The following is a 21,221-nucleotide window of genomic DNA, read 5'->3' as shown; positions in this document are numbered from 1 at the left end:
CATTCTGAGGCCTATAAGCATCTAGCAATGACTGCAAGGATAACCCATAAGGTGAAGAATTAAGAACCTCTCTCTTTTCCCGTTTCTATCCTCCCCACTTTCAAAGACCTGACTAGGGAGGGAGACAGGGAGGCAAAACAAAAACTAAGGTCATGAAACAGCACTGCAGCTTCTTGAGTCCTGGGGATTTTCCTGGAGATATCATTCTGATACTGGGCCTGCAGTGCAGACTAGTTTACTGAAAAACTCCCAAGGAAAAAGAAAAAAATTTCCTAGGCTTTCTTGTGAGGATCAAGACAATACTAGGTAATCATCCTCATGCGAGTTCCGGCAGCTAGGGAAAGGGTTGAGTGGTGAAGCTGGAGGGACAACATGATAGCCATGTAAAAGGATAAGGGTAGAGACAGGACAGGGAGGAACTTACCTTGGATTCAGGAAGGCCTTGGGATCCCATTTTTGAGGGACACCAGCCTTCTCCATCATCGTGCCGTGGGGGCTTTCCTGTGAATTGTTCATGATTGGGTATAGTCTTTCCGGAGGAAGAGGTGCTCTTCCCTGAGGGAGTCTAGTCTGTACCCCTTATTGCTCAGCCAATGTTTCTCCACTCCCAGCCCTATCTCTTCATACCTGTTTTCCCCCTTCTCCCTTAAGGGGACAGGGGTTGGAAGAGGTGTGGTAGTGATCTCCATTGCCTCTGAGATGCCTAGGACATGCAGGGCGGTAAGCTACCAGCCAGGGGAGAGGATCCTGCCTTGCCACTGGAGATGACTGGGTCTCATCAAGGAAGCAAGAGTCATTTGCTTTCTCGTTGGGGACCAGTGCTGCCATGGTGGGAAAGAGCCTCCAGTAGGTGAGAGGATGAGTTCCTTAGTTTGCGTGCCAAGTCCTCAGCTTCCCCTCCCTGTGCTCTGTACTCTGATTCCCTTTTCTCTGAGTTGCTATGGTACTGAGTTACTATGGTAAACCTCTCTTGCCAAGGTATCTTAAGGAGATGGACGATAAGGCTTTTGAGCTATTCAAAAGCTGAGACTTTTGAAGCTATTCTGGACATCCTCCCCTCTGCTGGCTTTGGATGTTCAGAGCTGGGTGGCCAAAAGGAATTTTTTTGGTTTTGTTTTGTTCTTTTGAGTAGACATCTGTGCCTTGTCTAAGGTTTCTGGAAGCCAAGGCAAAGAGTACATTATAGTGAAAATGGGTTTTACAACTTAAGATGGTTCCCCTTTTTGTAACTGTTCTTTTGCAAAAATGTCAAGGTGAATAGGGCTGTAAATGCTGAAGAAGAATCTTTATGGAAGCTATCTTTAATACAGACACCAACTGCTGTACTTTTTGAAAGGCGTTGTATCCAAAAAGCTTTGTTGTCAGATTTGTGTAAATAGGAATACCTTTTGAAAATGGAAATGCTTTGCTTGAACAGGTGAGTAGGGTGCCAGGCAATTCTCTGGCATGAGGTGGTTGTGAGCAAAAAATTCTTTAAGATGCCAGTTAGTGGTATGGGATGAGATGTAGAGTGACAGGCTCTATTCCAAGCAGTAAAAAGCAATCCAATTCAATTAAACTTAATTCAACAAAGGTTAACCACCCTGGATACAAACCCAGCCGAAGCCTATGCAAACACACAAAAAACAAAACAGAACATTAACAGCAAATAGAAATAGGGCAAGGTAAATTGATGATTGAGGAGGCATTAACTGAGGGAATCAAGGAAGACTTTGTAGAGCAGGAGACATCTGAGGTGAGACTACAAAGATCCTGAGAAGAAAACAGAAGGGAGTGAGTGTATTCCAGGCATGGGGAACTTACTACTTAAACACAAGTAGGTTTAGATTTGTTGTGTTTGTCCTTCATTTTCAAAGAGGACAATGACATCAGGGAGATGATGGTATGACTTACAGTTGACTTTGATTTGAATGAGGGAGGGCTGTGTAAGGTCACCAGCCTCACTTTCTCCTCAGAGCCATCTGGGTCCAGTGGCCAGATGTTCACCAGGATGACTGGAGATGGCCCAGGATGCATTGGGAGATCCTGGTGCTTTCAGGCTAAGACCTTTTCAGGTTCTCACTGAGTGAGGTAACGCCCATTCAGTGAATAGGCCTCTTTAAGATGTTGTATTAGCAATTTTGATTTGAAGATTTTTCTCACCCATTAATAGGCCATGTGACCTGCTTACATCACAGGAAGCCTAAGACATGTGGTGGGAGGAGCTTCCTGACAGGAAAAGGAAGTTATGTCACAGAAATGCTGAGAGAGAGAGAGATGTTACGGCTGTTAATGGCCACCCTCGTGATTGTTAGAACTGAACAGGCTGACTTGGCTGTACTGTGTGTCTTTGGGGAGACCCCAGCAGGGGGTCAGAGAGGTTTTGGGGTGGCCAGGCTCCATATTGTGATATTCTATATTGAATGTTTTGGGTTCCTTGCTGTTATTGATGAAGTGGACTGACCAGGTAGATGGCTCATGGGATATGGTTCTCTGGTGTCTGATTAAACGGTTTACTTCTATCTTCTATGTGGAGAGTCTGGTATACTTTGTGACACAGAACTACATAGGCATTTTGACAATGATCATCTACATTGCTATTACTGCCTTACTGTTTCAGATGTTGACGAATCAAGGGATGGCCCCTTTAAACAAAACTCTCTGTCTCTGTCTCCCTCTCCCTCCCTCTGCCTCTGCCCAAAGAAAGGTACATTTTGAAGGCTGAAGGCTGCCTCCTTAACTTCGGGTTTATTGGAGGGATTTCTTTCTCAAAAACCAAGGCTTAAACCCAATGCACTCTGGAGCTCATAGATTGGACAGCAAGTCCCTGCCCTCCTAGCAGAGAGTGAACATCAAGACTAAATAGTAACTGTTTCTCTTTTGGCCAGGAGCCCTGAGGGTCTCCCCCTCCCAGTGCGAGGTTTAGATGCAGCAGTCAGAGGGAATGACTTACCCACTTTGGAAGTCAGCATTTGGAAAAACGGGTGATCAAACAAGCCAAGGAGCATTAATTAAGTGTCTACAATGTGCTGGACATTGTGCTAAGTTCTACCCTCGAAGAGCTCACAGTCTAAGGGAGACAACATGCAATTAACTGTGTGTAATCAATATATTCACTGGGAAATAATTTCAATTGAGAAAGGTTTCTTGTAGAAGATGGTATTTCCACTGAGAGTTAAAGAAAGCCAGGGAAGCCAGGAGGAGGAGAGGAGGAAAGAGAGAATTCTAGGCATGGAGAACAGACAGTGAAAACGGAGAGTTGGGAGATAAGAATAAATTGTCTGAAGAAAAGTTAAGGTGGCCAGTGTCACAGAATTATGGTGAAAGGAATAGGCAGTTATATAGTACCTGCAAAGTGCCAGGCACTGTGCTAAGCATTTTTAATAAGTCTATCATTTGATTCTCACCACAACTCTGCAAGGTAGGTGCATCCTCATTATTCCCATTTTACAGTTGAAGAAACTGAGGTAAACAGAGATTTGTGTAGAATTAATACATTCAATATCAATGGACAGGGTAAAAAGAAAGTATCTTCCTGTGAAAAGTGGGTAAATAAGGAACTAGCACTCAGGAGGGTGGCCAGTAACTCAAAGTCTTCCAGAGGAAGCAAATTTCCTGTAAGAATAAGAGGGAGAATGAAAAGAAATAGAGAATAATGAGAAATTTATTAAGGACCAAATGGGATTTCTCATGGGACACAATGCAAAAGGAGGGAACAGAGGAATGGGGGGGTGGTATGATTGGGCTGAAGAGTATGCAGAGAGGGGATTTCACACTAGGAGATGCCGACTCTGAATCACGGGGATTAAGGGAGAAGCGTATCTGCTAGCCTAAGTAACATTTGGTTGGAACCTCTGCTTTCCTACAACGATGGAGTGGTATTCCTTCTCTAAACACTGGGGATCTGGGGGATGGTAGTGGTGGGAGGGAATGCAGGCCAAAGGTCTGGGCATTATGGACTATACTGAAATCACATATGGTAGTCATATTCTAAGATGGTAGGGGATGAGGAATACCAATGACATACTCCATGTGGAGCTCATACTTATGTCAAGTCTGATCACTGGGACTTTGGTCAGGGTAGGACTAAACCTTTGAGAAACCTACGCATTCGAGCTCCAGTATTGCCCCTACAACTCTAAGTGTATCATTTTTCGCTGGTGCAGTGGCAAAGGTCTCTTGATCATCCTTCATCCACACCTAAACATCTTTGTCTTAAAATATAAAGGATGACACTAATACATAGACTGTCCAAAACTGACTTTGATAAAGGAAATAGTATTGTGGCATTTTTAAAAACGGTAAAATATGACCTGGGGATACTGTGCTTACCAATATTCACTTTTATCTAGCAGACTCGGCACCTGGCAAGAGTTTAGGCCCATGATGCTGCAAACATATAGATGTACTCAATTTATTCCTCATTTTAGAAAAAAAAAGAATATGAATATTTTTCATAGCTTGGAGATTAAAGTCTATTTAAGAATGGCCTCTAACAAAACCCACTCTTCAGGTTTTCTTTGTTTAACATTTATTAAGCAGCTACTCTGTATAAGGCTCTGTGTTAGAAGGCAATATGGTATAGAGACAAGAACAGTGGACCTAGGACTTAAGTAGCTCAATTGCTAGTCATCACTCTGCCTCTGTGTGGCTGTACGATCAGCTGGAAAAGTCACTTAACCTGTCTGGGCCTCAGTTTCCTCATTTGTAAAACAAGAGATTTGTATTAAGTTGGGTGTTCTTAACCTGGGGTTTGTAAACTTGCTTTTTTGAAATTTTGGTAACTGTACATAACTGATATAATTGGTTTCCTTAGAAATCCCTCATATTTTATTTTATGCCTTTAAAAACATTATTCTGGGAAGGGGTCCATAAGCTTTACTTTACCTCACTGTCAAAAGACTCCATGATGCACACAAAAAAGGTTATGCACCCATGGTCTAAATCTAAACTTTGGTCCCTTCAATGTGTAAGATACAACAGTGTAGAATACAATTCCTGACTTTGCAGATCTTATCTAACTGTCTGTTAAAAAGACTGAAGAATTAAGTTACTTTACTTTCCTCCATCTTGATAGTGATCTTGCTTCCTGGACTAGAGACCATGCCCTGGAAGATTTCTTCTTTTCAGATCTGAAACTCATCTTTTGGGGCCTGAGGTCCTGACTGGTAAGAGATTCCTGTGTGTCCTTCCACAGCAGGCTGGCTGCTCTAACTCATGGTTCACTTGACCTGGCCACTAATTTCTTACCAGCTGTTTTGCTGTCTCAGATGCACATTCTATACCTCCCCTCTAATAACTTCTTCTACTTCTGGAATTATATTCAAATCAGTAATATTATAACTATGGGAAAATGTGTGTCAATCTACTCTTCTATGGTTTCATTCACCATTCCTGTAATATTGTAGCCCAAAATACCTCCCTCCCTGAGCACTATTCCCCTATTATGTGTTTTCCCCCCTCATTAGAATGTAATCTTCTTGAGGACAGGGATTGTCTCCACTTATGTTTTTATGTCACTAGTGCATGGCTTATAGTAAGACTTAATAAACGTTTATTAATCCAATCATTCATTCAAAAGACATTAATTACTAAAGTTACTACTATGTGCCAACCACTGGCTAAATGCTGTGGAAAATATAAAGCTTAAATAAGACACAGTTACTATTTACACAGTGCTTTTAATCCAATTTCACATCTACCATCAACTCAATTATCTGTACTGATGGAAAAATAGAAGAATAGACTGACACATTCATTCTACTCTCCTTCATGATCCAGCCACACTGGCTCATGCACTATTCCTTGCACATCTCCTTTCTGCATATCTTTGTAGTAGGGAAATTATCTACAGAAGGGATAAGCAATTCTGCACTAAAAATGAGTGTTATCGTATCACAGCTATCCCTGTAGACTTGGGAAGGGGGTTAAGTACAACAAAGATTTGAAAGTATGAGAGTAGGGCCATCAAGAATGGTAGGCATATAAAAAAAAAGAATGGTAGGTATATAGTTGCTGTGGCACACCCTCTCCCACCCCCCACATTGTTACCCTTCTCTTCTTTTAGGATAAGACTGTTACTGAAATGAAGAAAGTTCGTTAACTCTGGGAGGGTCAGCAGCTCAGCTCCAATGTGCTGCACCTTCACCATCCCTTCTGCCCTGTTACCATTCTCCCCTTCTTTTTCTCTCAAAATTAGGATGGCCCGCTTTTGTTGCCTTTCTACAACATTCTGCCAAAATATATCTTGGTTATTTTGATTCCTCATATTCTTGATACTCAAGCTTTTTCATGTATTGAGGAAAACAAGAGCAGTAGTGATGTACAGTGAACAGAGAACGGGCTTTGGAGTTCTTTAGGAAATAAAAATAAGTTCACATCCACTGGTACTGACTCCTAACTGATGTCAGAATAATGTGCAGCCCCATCAGAAGCACAGCTCATAAATAATGAGTGTATATAATGAGAACCACCACTTTAATGTTTGTTCTTTTAAAGTCACAATAATTTATAGTCATTTAATTTCATGGGAAGTGGAGAAAGGAACTCTCCATGCCATCAACTGTGACATCTTCACTGCAACATCCTTTTTCTTCTAACTGTAGAGTCAGGAAGACAACTTTTTGTATACATACATATGGATATGTAGATATATTTGCTTTAATCATATTTTAGAAATCAGTCCTTCCACACTAAGACTTACAATAAAAATAATTTGCTTTATAACCCAGAGTAGAAAGTTTCAAACAAACAACTTCTCCGCCCCACCTCCCCCCACAACAGTCTTCCATACAATGGAAGAAAAACTTCTGTGATTATTTTGCTTGTGAAATAAGCCCCCACCATGCAGACAGGAGATGCACTGACTTGTTGCTGGAGAAGCATTCAGAAGCACTTCATTGCTCCAAAGGGATCAGTAAGGGAGCAGTGCCACTTTTCCGGTTTAAGAGGCCCGACAATCTGTTTCCCTTTGCAAGGGTATTCCAATGTGTTTATGGCTGTTCTGCTATTGCCTGGTCCTTGGCAGCTACAACAAGCTCTATAAGAGCTGTAAAGCTTTTTATGCTGCTTGTTTGCAGGCCCATCTTTTGCATCTGAAAATGTTAAAAAAAAAAACAACCTGATTATGTTCTCATTCTTTATGTTAACAGAGGAAAAGAGAGACCTCTAATGTTCTTGTAAATCTGAAAATATAGCTCCCTCAAGCCCTGGATAACAACTCTCTCTTCCACCCTCACTACCTTCAGAGCAAATAACATCTATATGGAAACATTTTATTTACTTGATGAGTAAAATACTTAATATTCTAAGCAGTCACACCAACTGGTACTCAGTATTTAGGTACAGCTCACCATCAATGAAGCCAGTCACTTGGGAGAATAAGTCCCTTTCCGCATCTTTTATGTGAGGAGCATTTTCATGCCAAGGGAAACATGGAAATAAAAAATTCTAAAGTGAAAGACTTTAAAAACAGTCCTTAGGATGCACTAAACTTTTTAATTTCTTGCCAACCTGAGAATTTACCTAAAAACAACTGGGCATAGTAACCATCATTTCATAAGCTGATGTGTTGAATTGAATTAAAAGTGGCATAGGAAATTTAAGGTTTTAGGAGAAAATGTTTTTGAATCTGCTTTGATGTATTTTTAAACTAAAAGCCTCTTTTTAGACAGTGTTCGATTGTGTAAAGGCTACCTTTATGTTCTATGTGAGGCGTCTATTTCCTCAGTCAGATGCAGCACCAAATATCAAGATGAAAATCCATTCACCTTTAGTTTGGAGTGAAAGCTTTGCATCAGTATGTGTGACTTATTTTCGAGGACTCACAAATAGATAAATGCACATCCCTATAAATCATACATAAACACTTTTCTTTCTAACTTATGTTAGAGATGTGGTCAATACTTATGATTAAGAACTTTTATAGTACCGTATATAGCAAAAGCTCAGCTATCGGGAACCCTGAGCTGTTCTGGAAATTTTCTAGGTACCTGGAGGTTAAGCTGAAGCACTAAAACTTTATATTTTAACTTTATGGACAGTAATTTGTCAAATATAGAACTCATTATCTTTCCCCTTAAACTTAGCCCTCCTTGTCCTCCACTCCTCACTTACCTCTCTCTGTCAAAGGTTCCATCCTAGTTACTCTCAGGGTAGCAACCCTGGAATAGTTTTCGACTCTTCATTTTACTTAATCTCTCTTATCAGATCTATTTCTAGATCTTGTTAATGCTCTCTCCCCTTCTCTACACTCCCAAGGCCACCACCCTAGTGGCTCTAATCCCTGGGACTATGAAAAGAGTCTCCTAAATGATCTGCTTGCTTCCCACCTATATCTTCAACCTCCACACAGATGCTAACCTGATATTCCTAAAGCACAGAACTGACAATATCACTGCCCGCATCGAAAACCTTCAGTAGCTCCCTACTGCTTCTAGGAAGGGTAATAGGGAATAAGCACTTATTTGGCACCTATTACGTGCCAGACACTGTGTTAGGCCCTTTAAAATATTATCTTACCTGATCCTTACAATAACCTTGCAAAGTAAGTGCTGTTATTGTCTTCATTTTACAGATGAGGGAACTGAGGCAAACAGGGTTAAGTGACTTGCCCAGGGTCACACAGCTAATAAGTGTCTGAGGCTGGATTTGAACTAGTCTCTTTCTAACTATATGCACAGTGCTGTCTGTTGTGCCACGCTGATGTCCCTAGGCATAAAATACAAACTGCTCTGGCATTTAAAGCCTTTCATAATATGGTTACAGACTGATTCCATAAGACATCTCCTCAGCCATTCTAACCAAAGTGGCACACTTGCTATTTCTCATATATGGTATTCTATCTCCCACCTCGAATCCTTTTCCCAGTTTGTCACCCTCACCTCTGGCTCCTAGCTCCTTCATCTTTCCTGACTGTCCCAGTTGTCAGAATCCCTCCTCTCTCCCCAGTGATACTATTGTACATAATCTGTATTTACTCATCTGTGTATGTGCTGCTCCCTGAATAAAACGAAAAGTTCTGTTGATTTTTGTCTTAACACAGTGCCTGGGACTTAATACTTGTTGAACTGAAATGCTTTCCCGACCCCAGCCTTCTGCTACATGCCCCTCTCCGTCCCCACTCCCAGCATGCTTTGTCTCCGCTGTCAGTAGCTGCATTTCTCTGCTTATAATTTACTGCACTACCATCTCTTCTCTATCCCTTTTCAGTCTCCCCACGTTTCTTGGCTATCCCATTTAAAAGACACCCTAAGCCAACTTCGTTCCATGTAGCATACTCATCACCTCAGCCCAGCATTTAGGTTATAATTCTCAAGTCATCAGGTCTTAGGGGCTGACTGTGCTGATTTGCTGCCACATGTTCAAAGTGCTGTGTTTTGGCCCCTATGAATGACAATGACTCTTTTAAGACCTCCTGGCTCAGTTTAAGAAACACAGGAATTGGTAGCAGTTTATCACCATACCTGTTCTCCTAAAGACTCGACATCCAAGGCCAGCTGGAGCCTAATCTTGTTGTCATCACTCATGCCGCCATTAGCACCAACGGGGTTGGATGTGGCAGTTTTTCTGGCTTGCTTTAGTCTTTTCAAACTCTCTTCCATCTTCTTCACAGAACTCAGAACATCAGATACAGTTTCATAATACCTAAATGAAATGAGAAATGTACTGGAGGATGAGAAAGAAGTCTAAGGTGCATGAGGCAAACACAACATTGTGACATGCAAAACAAGGTTTAGGGGAAAACATCGGAGACAGAATAACTAATCTTCCAATGAAATGTGCATCCTTGGTAGATATTTAATGTATGTTAAAGCTGAGAGAGGAAGATGGTCTCAAATATGGGAAGCTACCTTAAGGCTCCCCTTCGAAGTCAGAGAATACAAGAATGGATTACAGCATTTGCTTGGACTCTCAACATTAACATTAACAACCATTCACTTTTATATAGAGTCTTTAAAGATTTGCAAACCACTATGTTCACAATGATCCTGTGAGGTAAGCAGTCTAAGTATTATTGTTATTTCCATTTCACAAGTGAGAAAACTAAGGCTCTGAGAGGTTACGGGGTTTGCCAGTTATTGAGAACGAGGAATGGTACTGGAGCATGCTCAGATGCAAGTCTCATGATTCCAAGTACAGCTCTCACCCATGAGGCCACTTGGGGTCTGACCAAGTCAGATAATTAAGATCCAGATGGGATGGAAAAAAATTAATCACACTCAGATATACATGATTAAAATTCATTTTACTAAATAGTATTTTCAATAAAACTTATTCATATCCCAATCATTCAGCTCTAAGTACAGGCACTTGCCAGCTTCTAAATAGGCTGTTTCCAAAGGTGATCTGTAAGGAGGCTGTTTGGAACTTGGAATACTATATATAAATGGAGGTCTGGTACTCAAGCTGAGACTGTAGACTGGCAATAAAAAGTAAGTGAACCCTAAAAACCTTCAATAGTAGTAATGAAACAGTAAACCTGAACAAGGATAATTTTTTATTTTATGAATTGTGATGCTTTTAAAAAATAAACAGAAGGATGAAGATAGACGGACAGCATAAACTGTGTAGAAAACTTTCTGGGTCTTTTTAAGAGCCTTGGAAACTAATGGTACTGTTTCTTTATTATGTTTAACTTAAATATTTCCTTGGTATAGAAGAGATACTTAATAAATGCTTGTGGATCAACTGGTACCTATGCGTCACTGTTACTATTTTCATGCTTATATGTCAGATTGGGTCATATTTTGACTCAAATAGAATGGAAAAGGTAAAGAAAGTAGAGGACAAGAAAAGGGATAGAAAGGAAAGATGGAAGATGGGACAAGAAGAGAGAAAGAAAGGTGAGGGAGGGAAAAAAAGAAGGGAGAGGAAGAAAAAAGATCATGGAAGAGAAGAGGAAGGATAAGTCAGCTAGTCAGTCAACAAGTATTTTTATTCAGTTCTTACTATGTGCCAGGTACTGTGCTAAGCAGTAGGGATACAAAGAAAGATGATAAACACAATCCCTACCTTCAAGGAACTTACATTTTAATGTAAGAGACATCATGTACAAGAGATATACAGTGTAAATGGAAAGCAATCTCAAAGAGAAAGTACTATAGCAGTGGGAGAGATAGGAAAGGCCTCATCTAAAGAGTGAGATTTGAGTTGAGTCGTGAAGGAAGCCAGGAGGCAGAGGTCAAAAGAAAACCAAGAGCATTCTAAGCACCGGGAACAGGCAATGAAAAGGCAAGGAGTCAGGAAATGCGCATGCTGTGTAAGGAACAACAAAACCAATGTCACATGACTGGTGAGCATGTGAAAGGAGGTGAAAAGTACAAAGACTGGAAAGGTAGGAAAGGGTCAAATTGTGAAGGACTTTTGAGAGCTTAAAAGAGAAGTGAAGAGATTTTTCTGAGGATCTTAGTCAACAGTTAGAAAAGACGAAGCAAGCGGGCTTAAGAGCCTGCCTTAGATAGAACTGAGTTGTGAGCAGTGGAAAAATGGAGGGGAGTGCAGCCTCTGCGCAATCCAAAAGGAAAGAAGAGGTTTGGGGGGTGGGTGGGTACAGAAATGTTTGGAAAGTTGTTTTTTATAGGGGTTCCAGAAACTTGGCTGTCATCCAAAAATATGAGAGCTGAAAGATTTGAGGTGATGGGGAGGAATGGAGTCTGTGTTCCATACTTTGAAATATCAAAAGAAATGCTCTGACCTTTTCAGCTATTTTACCTTTATATGATCCTGATTTTCTAACGTGTCTCTGGCTTGGGACTTTTTTTTTTGAAACAGAGTATTTCATATATTTCTACTGCCAATATTACTTACTTGTGAGTACTTTCTGAAAGAGCACCTTCTAACCACTGATGAACTATGGACTGCTTGAGTTTATCCTTGTGCTCACTCTGAAGCTGGTAGAATGGCTTCAGAGCACTGTCCACGTAGGGCGAAGCTTTGGTCGGGGCCTCCTGTAATTTTGTTGGCACAGGGGTGGGGATGGGAAAATTGGGGTAGGAAGAAAAATGGAAGAGAATCACAACTCATTCAAAAATCTTAATGTCAAATTCATGCTGCAGGTAGACCTTCATTTGGAGAAAGGCACGGAGCGTTTTAAAGTAAGACACGTAGCTATATAATAAGCTGCCGAATGGCAAGGAAACAATTGTGCTATGAAAGTTACGAAAAATGGAAAGCAATCATTCCAAAAAATAGCTCCCCCCCCTTCCCCAATCTCCAAATGGTTACCACAAATGAGAACAGAAGAGGCAAAATGCAGCGTTCTGAATGATAAAACTGAGCACTTTAGGAAAGTGTTCACAGTGTTTCTTTGTATCTGAGATGTAAGAAATAAAAAGATGAAATATAGGCACTGGCTAAACCTCTAACCAGAGGAGCCGAGAGCCTTTCTACTTGTACTCTGTAACAATGGTAATAGAAAGAAGGAAATTGTAGAATTCTTGTGTCCTTACAAAGCTGACCAAATAACGGACTTGCTAAATAAGAAATTGATTTTTATAACAACTCCAAAGAGATTTAGAATAAGTATACTTAGCATTTCCTATCTGTTAACAGCAAATGAAGTGAAAATTAACTATACCAAAGGGAAAAAGAATTGAGAGGGAAAAAAAATAGATTTCTTGGATACTCTAGAAGAAGAATAGGTTGAGGAGAAAATAATAGGTCAAACAGGTATTAACAGTGACAATAAATTCTCTAAATCAAGTTTGCATAGAATGTAAAAGTAGGATTGCCCTTTTCTTTTTTTTTTAATTGTTTTTGAGGGGGAAAATAGGGCATTTGGGGTTAAGTGACTTGCCCCAGGTCACACAACTAGTAAGTGTGTCAAGTGTTTGAGGCTGGATTTGAACTCCGATCCTCCTGACTCCAAGGCCAGTGCACCACTCACTGCACCACCTAGCTGCCCCACAATTGCCCTTTTCAAACAAATGTGAAGGAAAAAGGGAATCTTGTGCAGTTTTTCAACTTTTAAAACCTTGTAATATTCCTTGAAAAGAAGGTAAGGTTATTCATCTTTTCTGGTTCTTAACTCACTAAATAACTGTAGTAGTTTACATGATACCGTTTAGAAAGTACTTTCCTCATAACCATCTTGTAAAACAGGTAATGCAAGTATTAGCATCCCATTTTAAATAAGGGAAAACTAAGGATCAGGAAGTTTAATAACTTGTTTAATCAGTCACTGACTATTAAGAGACACATATAGACTGTCTCATTTTTTTAAAAATTTCAAATGCAGGTTTCTATTGCCTCTAATGGGGTCACACCAGAGCAGATGCCCTGTCAGGAAAAAAAGCCAACAGTATTCAAGAATCTGTGATTTTAAATTACCGAGAAAGACTTCAATCCATTGTCCTATCTCTCCTTCACTGCCAAACTCCTAGAAAGGTATTCTACACTTGCTGTCTCCACTTACTTATAACTTCTTCAACTCACTTCTCAATGTGGTTTCTATCCCCACAACTCTACTGAAAATATTCTTTTCAAGGTCACCAATGACTTTATTACTAAATTTGTTTTTTCTCTCCTTAGCCTTCTTCACACCTCTGTGGTATCTGATGCTTCTGGTCACCTTCTTGATACCCTCTCCTTTGGCTTCTGGAACTCTTCTACTTAACTCTGACCACTCCATTTTGGTCTCCTTTGCTGGTTCATCATGCTCCTTCCTTTTTAAGTGTAGGTGGCCCTCAAGTCTATGTTTGTTTCTTTCTTCTCTCTCATGGCAACCTCATCCTCTTCCATGACTTCATTTACTGCTTCAGTCATATCTCCTCATCATCAATAATTATCCTCGTGGATAACTCGTAAATCTAGATGTCTACCTCTAATCTCTCATCAGAGCTTTAGTCTTGTATTTCCAGCTATCTGTTGGGCATAATTACCAGCATTTCAAACTCTGCATGACTAAAGGTGAACTCATAATCTTAACTTCCAAGCCTATTCCTCACCTTAGCTTCTCTATTTCTATTCATGGTAGCACCATTTATCCTGTCACTCAGAAAGAAAAACCCTGGATCGTCTCTGACTTCTCTCACCACTTTTACCCCGTTAGTTGCCATGTACTATATTACTTTTACCTCTCTAACAGATTTCTGATATATCTTTTTTTTTCTTGCTTCCACTGCAACAATCACAGTGAGACTTGGAGTCAGATGACCTGAGTCTTAGTCTTAGCTCTACTATCCCCTCTGTGACCCTGGACGAGGTCATTCTTTCTGAGCTGCAGTTTAGTCATCTATGCAAAGATGCATTTGGACAAGTTCATCTTTAAAGGGGCTTCCAGCTCTCATGTTTATAATTTTAGTAAACCAAGCAATACCCTAATTAATTATCTTGCCTCTAGTGTATCCTTTTCTAACCAACCTATCACATTCTCTCATGAGCAATCTTCCTAATGCACATCTCTGATCATATAGCTAGACTCAAAAACTATCAGTGGGTCCCAACTGTCTACTGAATAAACCTACAGGGTCCAGGCATTTAAGACCCTCAACAATCTGGTGACAACCTACTTTCTCAGTCTCATTTCACATTATTCACCACTCACATACTCTGTTCCAATCAAACTGGACTACTCTGGGGCTCTGTGTTATATTACTCAACTGCTATATCTTTGGAAAAGAAATAGTTTTTGTTCAATCGGACTGACCTTATTGGTTCTTCGGTAAAGTCTGGGAACTTCCAGGGCACTTTTCAGATAACTGAAGCAGGACTCACTCAAGTCTTGGATGATCCTGTTACTCAGGGAAGGCATGCAGGAAGATAAAGAAATTCGAGAATCCTCAAGGGCTGCTGTTGAGGTATAAATATTCAAATTTAAACCCCTCTCCATGATAAAAATACAAGTTTTATTTTAAATACAATATACTCTGTTATAATATCACATGAGCTGAAGTCTCTAAATCAAGAGTTAACACAAGAATTCTGACTAAAATAATTAAATGGGATATTAAAATAAACAAAGTATTGCATTTGAGAAGACTTATTGAGAGGACTTATTGAGAGGACTTATTTCAAGAGATCAAAAGATTTCAAAAGAGAAAAATAAAAATGTTCATATATTATTAAGTTTTCAAAAATTCATTTTAAATTATTTATTGGTTAAAGAATGTTAAGAGGTAGCAGACTCATTTTTACCTGAGATAGAGGAAAAGTTCTTGAAACCAATTACTTCAAGTTTGGGCTTGATTATTTCCAAGAGTTCTGGAAGCTGAAACAAACAAATAATGTATTCCACAGCTTTTTAAAAATATGTGCATCTTTAGCTCCACAATGATTACACTATTATCAACATTATAAACCTATAACTGGCATGTCTAATAATCTTCATCAGAGGAAAGTAACACTCTTAATGCTTTCCTAATAAATGTATTTAATAGTAAACGTAGTAAAAAAATCTAATTAGTGGTTGTTATATGGGAATTTGAAAAGCAGAAACAATATTTTCTATTCTGTGATCCTCTTATAAAAAAGCCTGTGGAAATCAATGCTGAAAACTAAAAAATATTAAATAATAAAACATAGAATTAAAAAAAAAGATATAAAAAAGCCTACAAAAACATATACTGACCAAATAAGACAATCTTATTCATTTATATACCACAAAATATTATGTTTCAGGTGGGGGGGAGGCAGAGAACAAAACTGTATATCAGAAGGCTTTATGAACATGCACACCACATACACTCTTTTAACAATGAAAGCAAAACTGTGGCAGTTACATGCATGCCGCAAAGAAAAAAAACTGTTAAGATCTGAACAGTTAATAAAGCTTAGCTGCAGACTAAATGTTACAGCAAATATTTCCTTAGGTAACCAAAATAAAAATTCACCACACACAAAGATTATGCTCATAGAAGTTATGTCAGGCTGCTATGATAAAGTAAGCATGAAAAAGCAATGGGAGTCTAGTAAATATATATTTAAAAACTTCACTTCATATATTTTCAAAAACAAATACATAGAAAGAGGCATAATTTTTGGCACTATTCAAAAAACATGAGTTACTCAAGAAGAGGACAGACTACTATCTGTCCTGCATAGTTTGACTTTCATCCAGACAGGTTAGGAAAAAAAATCTCTCCAAGCCCCTGCTACCTCTATATTATAAGCCCCATCATGCCCAGTTGTGCAAAACTTAACAGTGATAATTATAATGCAAATTGATTAATATTGACATTTATAAACAACACTGGAATGTATGCCTACTTGTTCCTGAAGTTTGTCAAGGTCTGCAACCACATGTATAAGCTGCGTATTGGAAATGCAAACTACAGCTTGTGTTTCAGAAACACCATTTCCTTGGTCCTCACTGGTTCCTTGAGTAATGGAGGAAGACTCCTTGTTACTAGTTATGGAGGATTTTTTACTATCCTTGGCACTTTCGTTGGAGATAGGCCTGAGTAATAACTGAAAAATAATTTAATGATTAAAATTCCATTCAGGACAAATACTCTGCCATAAAAAGACTTGTTGAACATGTTAAATTATACTTAACTTTACGCAAGGATTCATAAAGGGTACTCAGTAAACATATACTGATAGGCTGGTAAGTAATTGCTCACCAGCAGCAAGCATCATATGGTGACAAGTAGCCCCTGTAACTTATTTTTTTCACTTTTGTAACCAATCTTAGATTAGCAAGAAAGAAACATCTTTATATTTTCCTGTTCACCACCTTGATGAATCTTAGATGAGTCTCAAATCATATAATAAACTACAGAGGTCCCTTCTCCACCTCAACACTCAAGCATGTAACTTTTGGCCCACAATGTAGTTCTATCAAATAAAGTGCAGAACTAATTAAAAAAAAAAACAACAAAAATAAACCTCAAATTGTGTTTTGAAACAAACAGAAACAAGAACAAAGCATTCTTTGCACAGCTACAGTTATATAAAAAAGAGATCTGTTAACAGCATAATGGCAAAAAGACAAGAAAGTGTCATCTGCTTTTCAGATCAAGGGGATGGACTAAGAGGAAGAGCAGCACAGGAGGACTCCAGGCAGTAAGAATCTGTGTAATTTATCAGGCACAACATCCTTTTGAATGTATCTCATTATTCTTCTGTCCCTGATGTGATGTAGGAAGTCTCAAACACTTCTTTGTGGCTTTGAGCAGAGGAGAGGGTTAGACAAGAGCAAGTAATGAGTAGGAGCATTAAGGTAGAAGCCAAAAGATTCAGGTTTTGTTTTTGGCTCTGCTACTGATGATCAATGTGACCTGGGCAATTCACTTGACATTTCTGGGCCTCAGCTTCCTTGCCTGAGATGATGGGATGACAGTATTAGGCCCCTTTTAGCTCTAACATTCCAGGGTCAATGAGGATAAGAGAAACTAGACTAAATTCTGTGGCACTAAAGACCTCTATATCGAGGGGCATAGAAAGAATAAAGGTTAAAACTGCATTAAGACTTTTGAGACACCCTGTAACAAGTTCCTGGGTTTTCATAGAAGGTGACCACCCTAGACTCTACAGGATCCTCCCCTAGTCCAGCTGGTTTCCAGGTTCTTCACTTATTTAATCTCTTCCCTTCTTCCCAGTATTCTTCTCAACCATTAGAGGGGTGGGCAAAGGGGAAAAAATAATATAGATATAGTCTCCTATGTTTTCTTTTCTTTCATTTTTCTTTCTTTTGAATTTAAGTTCTGCCTGGGCTGAGGATCTGACTCTATGGTACACATTTCAGGCTCCATTAAGTCAAGAACTGCACCTCTCTCATCCTTCTACCCTCCACAGTACCTAGTATAGAGTAAGAATACACTAGTATTTGATAAATGAATACTTAACAGAGCCTAATGGACCATTACAGAACATGTGACTACTTAATAAAGATATAATTTTTTGAAATGGGAATGAATTTAGTAAAGTTTACAAAAACTGGAAAGGAAACCAACTATTTTTATTTATTTTCATCTCAAATAGTTTTAATAATGAGCATCTTGTTCTAATTCAAGGATAATATTAAGAAAGTATCAGAAGACAATATATCATACTATGTAATTATGAAATTACAAATGAAAAAAGAACTTTTCAGTAGATGATGTTTTCAAGAAACATGAAACAGTGAAGATGTGCCAGCGAATGAATCTTAAATAATACTTAAAGAGAAAACCAAGAGCTTGATATATAGCCTTGAACAAGTGGTAGCCCACTACAGTTTTTAAAAAATAGTTACTTTTCATAATAGAAATCTGCCCTCTTGAACTTTCTGAAGAACAGTTTTAAGACAGGCTTAAATCTCATCACAGTATTTAACTTATATTTATCTTTGTCTTTTATTAGCATTGATGATTAACACTGAAACACCCAGCCCTTACCTCGTTAACAAACATGGAGTACCGTGCTAAAATCTGTAAAGTGAGTTTCCACAGACGGTGTGCTAGCAATGGTAAATACATCTGATCTGACCAACACTTCATAAGACTGACCCATGCCATATGAGAGGCCAAAAGGCAAAATGAGCTCCCAGCTAGGGGGGAAAAAACATACATTTAAGGGATCCCAATCACCTTAAGTCAATTATGATCTATAAATCTTCTGTAAGTCTTACGTAACAGTCTAATCTTTTCATTCCATACTATTTAAGAACCAAAAAAGTGATATTTTAAACCATTTGATTGCTGTGAAGAAACTCGGTTTATTCCCAAGTTATATGGATAGCTATATAGTCTGCCAGCACTATTAAGATGTCCCCTAAGCTAATAATGCATACAATTCTTTTATCAGAGATGTCTTTTCTCTACCGACTAAATGAAACAACCATAATGAAAATAAATACCTTATATTCAGACAATTTATTAAATTTATTAAATCAAAATCTTTGCTAGTTTGTTGATGACCAAATGTTCTTCCTGTACCCCTTCTTTAAATGTTACCTACTGAATATTTGGACAGCCACCAAAATCACTTAGAGCATTGAAAAATGAATTTTTTTGGGGTGGGGAGGGTGGAGGATAATGATGAAAGAAGGTATGCACCAAATCAACCAAATAAAGTTTAAGGACTTCTGTTTCCTCTTTGCCATTATTTCTTTCGCTTTTACCTTAATATACTCTATACTCATACTATGGAAATTAAAAGCTACCTGACTAGGTGTTCTCTGAGGTTCCTTCCACCTCTAGGTGTACAGCCTATGCTAAATAACACCTTATTTCTGGCCTGGGCAATAGCTAGCCACTAATTTTTCTCCTTAACTCTAAAATTGTTACTGTGCTTAAAGAGAAACTGGTATTGTTAAAAAGAAATGGAATGCATGGTTTCTTGTTTTGTTTGTTTTCTCACAAAGAAACCCTATAGAAATATTCAAAGAATAAATAATATGGTGGTTCCTAGGTAGAATCAAAATATCCTCACTAAGTGATTATAATATACAGAAATAAGAAGTGATAGGGTTTAATGGATATATGTCGGCTATGGGACATTCAGCAGAGCAACTGCAGTCCGGTCAATTTCTGAGGGAAGAAAATGTCTATTCTGACCCTAAACCTTCTATATTAGTCCCATTTTTAGAATACTAGCCAAGGGCTCTTACTGTATTAGAAAACAGAGACCAACACAGAGGATCAATTGACATTCATGTCTAGTTGTGATGGTCCAATAACTTTTTCCTATGAAAAATGGACATTTACACACTCTTTGAGATGCCACATTTTTATGTGGGAAATTCAGGACACAAATTCTGTTAGACTTAAAGATGATATTTGTTTCAATATTCCTATATTAGCAAGCAGCAATGAAATGGATCCTCCTGGCTTCTATATTGCTAGGTTGATTTTTTTTAAGTATTAAAGTTTAAAAAAAAAAACAACCTGAGTGTCTTAAGAATCTAGTTCTTAAAAGGATAAGGATATTAAGGTCTACATGACTTGTTTACCTTAACCAACATTTAACATTCAGCAACATTCTGTTAATTACACATTATAAACAAGTTACCTGGAGCTTCTTCCAGCCCATCTATAAGTGCTGCTTCTAAAGATCCTGCTATTTCTCTAAATCTGATATGAAGAACAAGAATAAGATTGTCATAATATGCATTTAAAACATATTAATCTTTAAATTACATATAATGTACCTATATGGTAATATAGCTCCATGAAGATGAAAAACAAGCTTCATCTGGGACTACCAATTATTCCATTCAAATCTGTAGGTTTTATTCTTTCAATTCCCTAAATGTATAGATCATAGTGACAAAAACAGTCCAATTCCTCTTGTCTTCACTGACTCTAGGATGATAGAACTGAAAGGGGCCTCATAGACACAATTTCATCCCATCGTCTTACAGGTAAGCTCAGGAACATGAAGTGACCTACTCAGGCCACATTATCAGTAGTAGAGCCAGAAACAGAAACCTGACTTAGCTTAATACAATTTGCAGTTGGCCATCTGAAAACTAATGTAGAGGAGGAGCAGGACCTCCCTACTGGAAGGCTATTCAACATTCTGAGCCAGGGACTACTTGGGGGGAAAGTTACAGAACGGAGGACTGACATAACCTGAGGGATTAGTACTTAATAATAGTTTAGAAAGACATCAAAATGAGTTTAAAATGAATATATCAAAAGTCTCACAAAGTGCTAAAAATAGTTTCTTGGAACACACTAGTATTTAAAATAACTCTTTTATTGTGGTCTTTGGATTATATTCCTTTTGTTATTAGTTATACTGCCATAGTTGCTAAAGCTTGTTTTGCACACATTTATGTGTATTTTATCTACTTCAAAGGAATGTAAACTCCTTGAAGGCAAGCAATGAACTATTAACTTGTACTTTAAGACCTTAAGAAATTTAATTGATTACTTTGAAAAAAACAGGTGCTCTAAAGTACTAGCTTAAGGAAAAGGGATGAAGTTATCTTATTTTCTCCTAAAATGGAAGCTTAAGGTCCTAGAATTTAATGTGAGTGAAGGCAACCAGAATCATAAAATTTTAAAGCTGGAATGGACTTTGGCAGCCATCTGAGTCCAGTTCATAATTGAGAGAATCACTACTAAAACATCTCTGTTATGCAGTCATCTAGCCTCTGTCAAAAGACATCTCAGGGGGAGGGAGTAGAGAAATTTCCTCCCCTTTCAAGGTAGCCTATTACAATTTTGGACAGCTCTAATTGTTAGGAAGTTTTCCAGAAGCCAAAGATGATCTGCCTCCAAATGATGGGCCTTCAAATACTTGAAGATAATTAGCATATTCTCTGGAGTCTTCTCTTCTTGAGGTTCAACATTCCCAATTCCTTCGACCAATTC

At 38.5% G+C, this 21,221-nt stretch overlaps 1 protein-coding gene across 2 annotated transcripts in view; it reads right to left on the bottom strand.

Moving 5' to 3' along the window:
• Positions 1-5,644: 5,644 nt before the first annotated feature.
• The window catches only part of COG2 (component of oligomeric golgi complex 2), a 71,313-nt gene continuing 55,736 nt past the window's right edge, over positions 5,645-21,221 (bottom strand). For both annotated transcript variants that reach the window (XM_036756553.1, XM_036756554.1), the window contains exons 11-18: positions 19,912-19,973; positions 18,297-18,448; positions 16,186-16,386; positions 15,115-15,187; positions 14,627-14,769; positions 11,788-11,927; positions 9,444-9,624; positions 5,645-7,073 (exon numbers count right to left, since the gene is read on the bottom strand). In XM_036756553.1, coding sequence (XP_036612448.1) covers positions 6,972-7,073; positions 9,444-9,624; positions 11,788-11,927; positions 14,627-14,769; positions 15,115-15,187; positions 16,186-16,386; positions 18,297-18,448; positions 19,912-19,973 — 1,054 coding nt within the window. In that variant the 3' untranslated portion in view covers positions 5,645-6,971. The remainder of the gene's footprint in view (positions 7,074-9,443; positions 9,625-11,787; positions 11,928-14,626; positions 14,770-15,114; positions 15,188-16,185; positions 16,387-18,296; positions 18,449-19,911; positions 19,974-21,221) is intronic.

This window comes from Trichosurus vulpecula, chromosome 4, assembly GCF_011100635.1.
Source record: "Trichosurus vulpecula isolate mTriVul1 chromosome 4, mTriVul1.pri, whole genome shotgun sequence".
Classification (NCBI taxonomy): domain Eukaryota; kingdom Metazoa; phylum Chordata; class Mammalia; order Diprotodontia; family Phalangeridae; genus Trichosurus; species Trichosurus vulpecula.
Note: the sequence above shows the minus strand (reverse complement) of the source record. Positions and strands in the feature narration are given on the sequence as shown.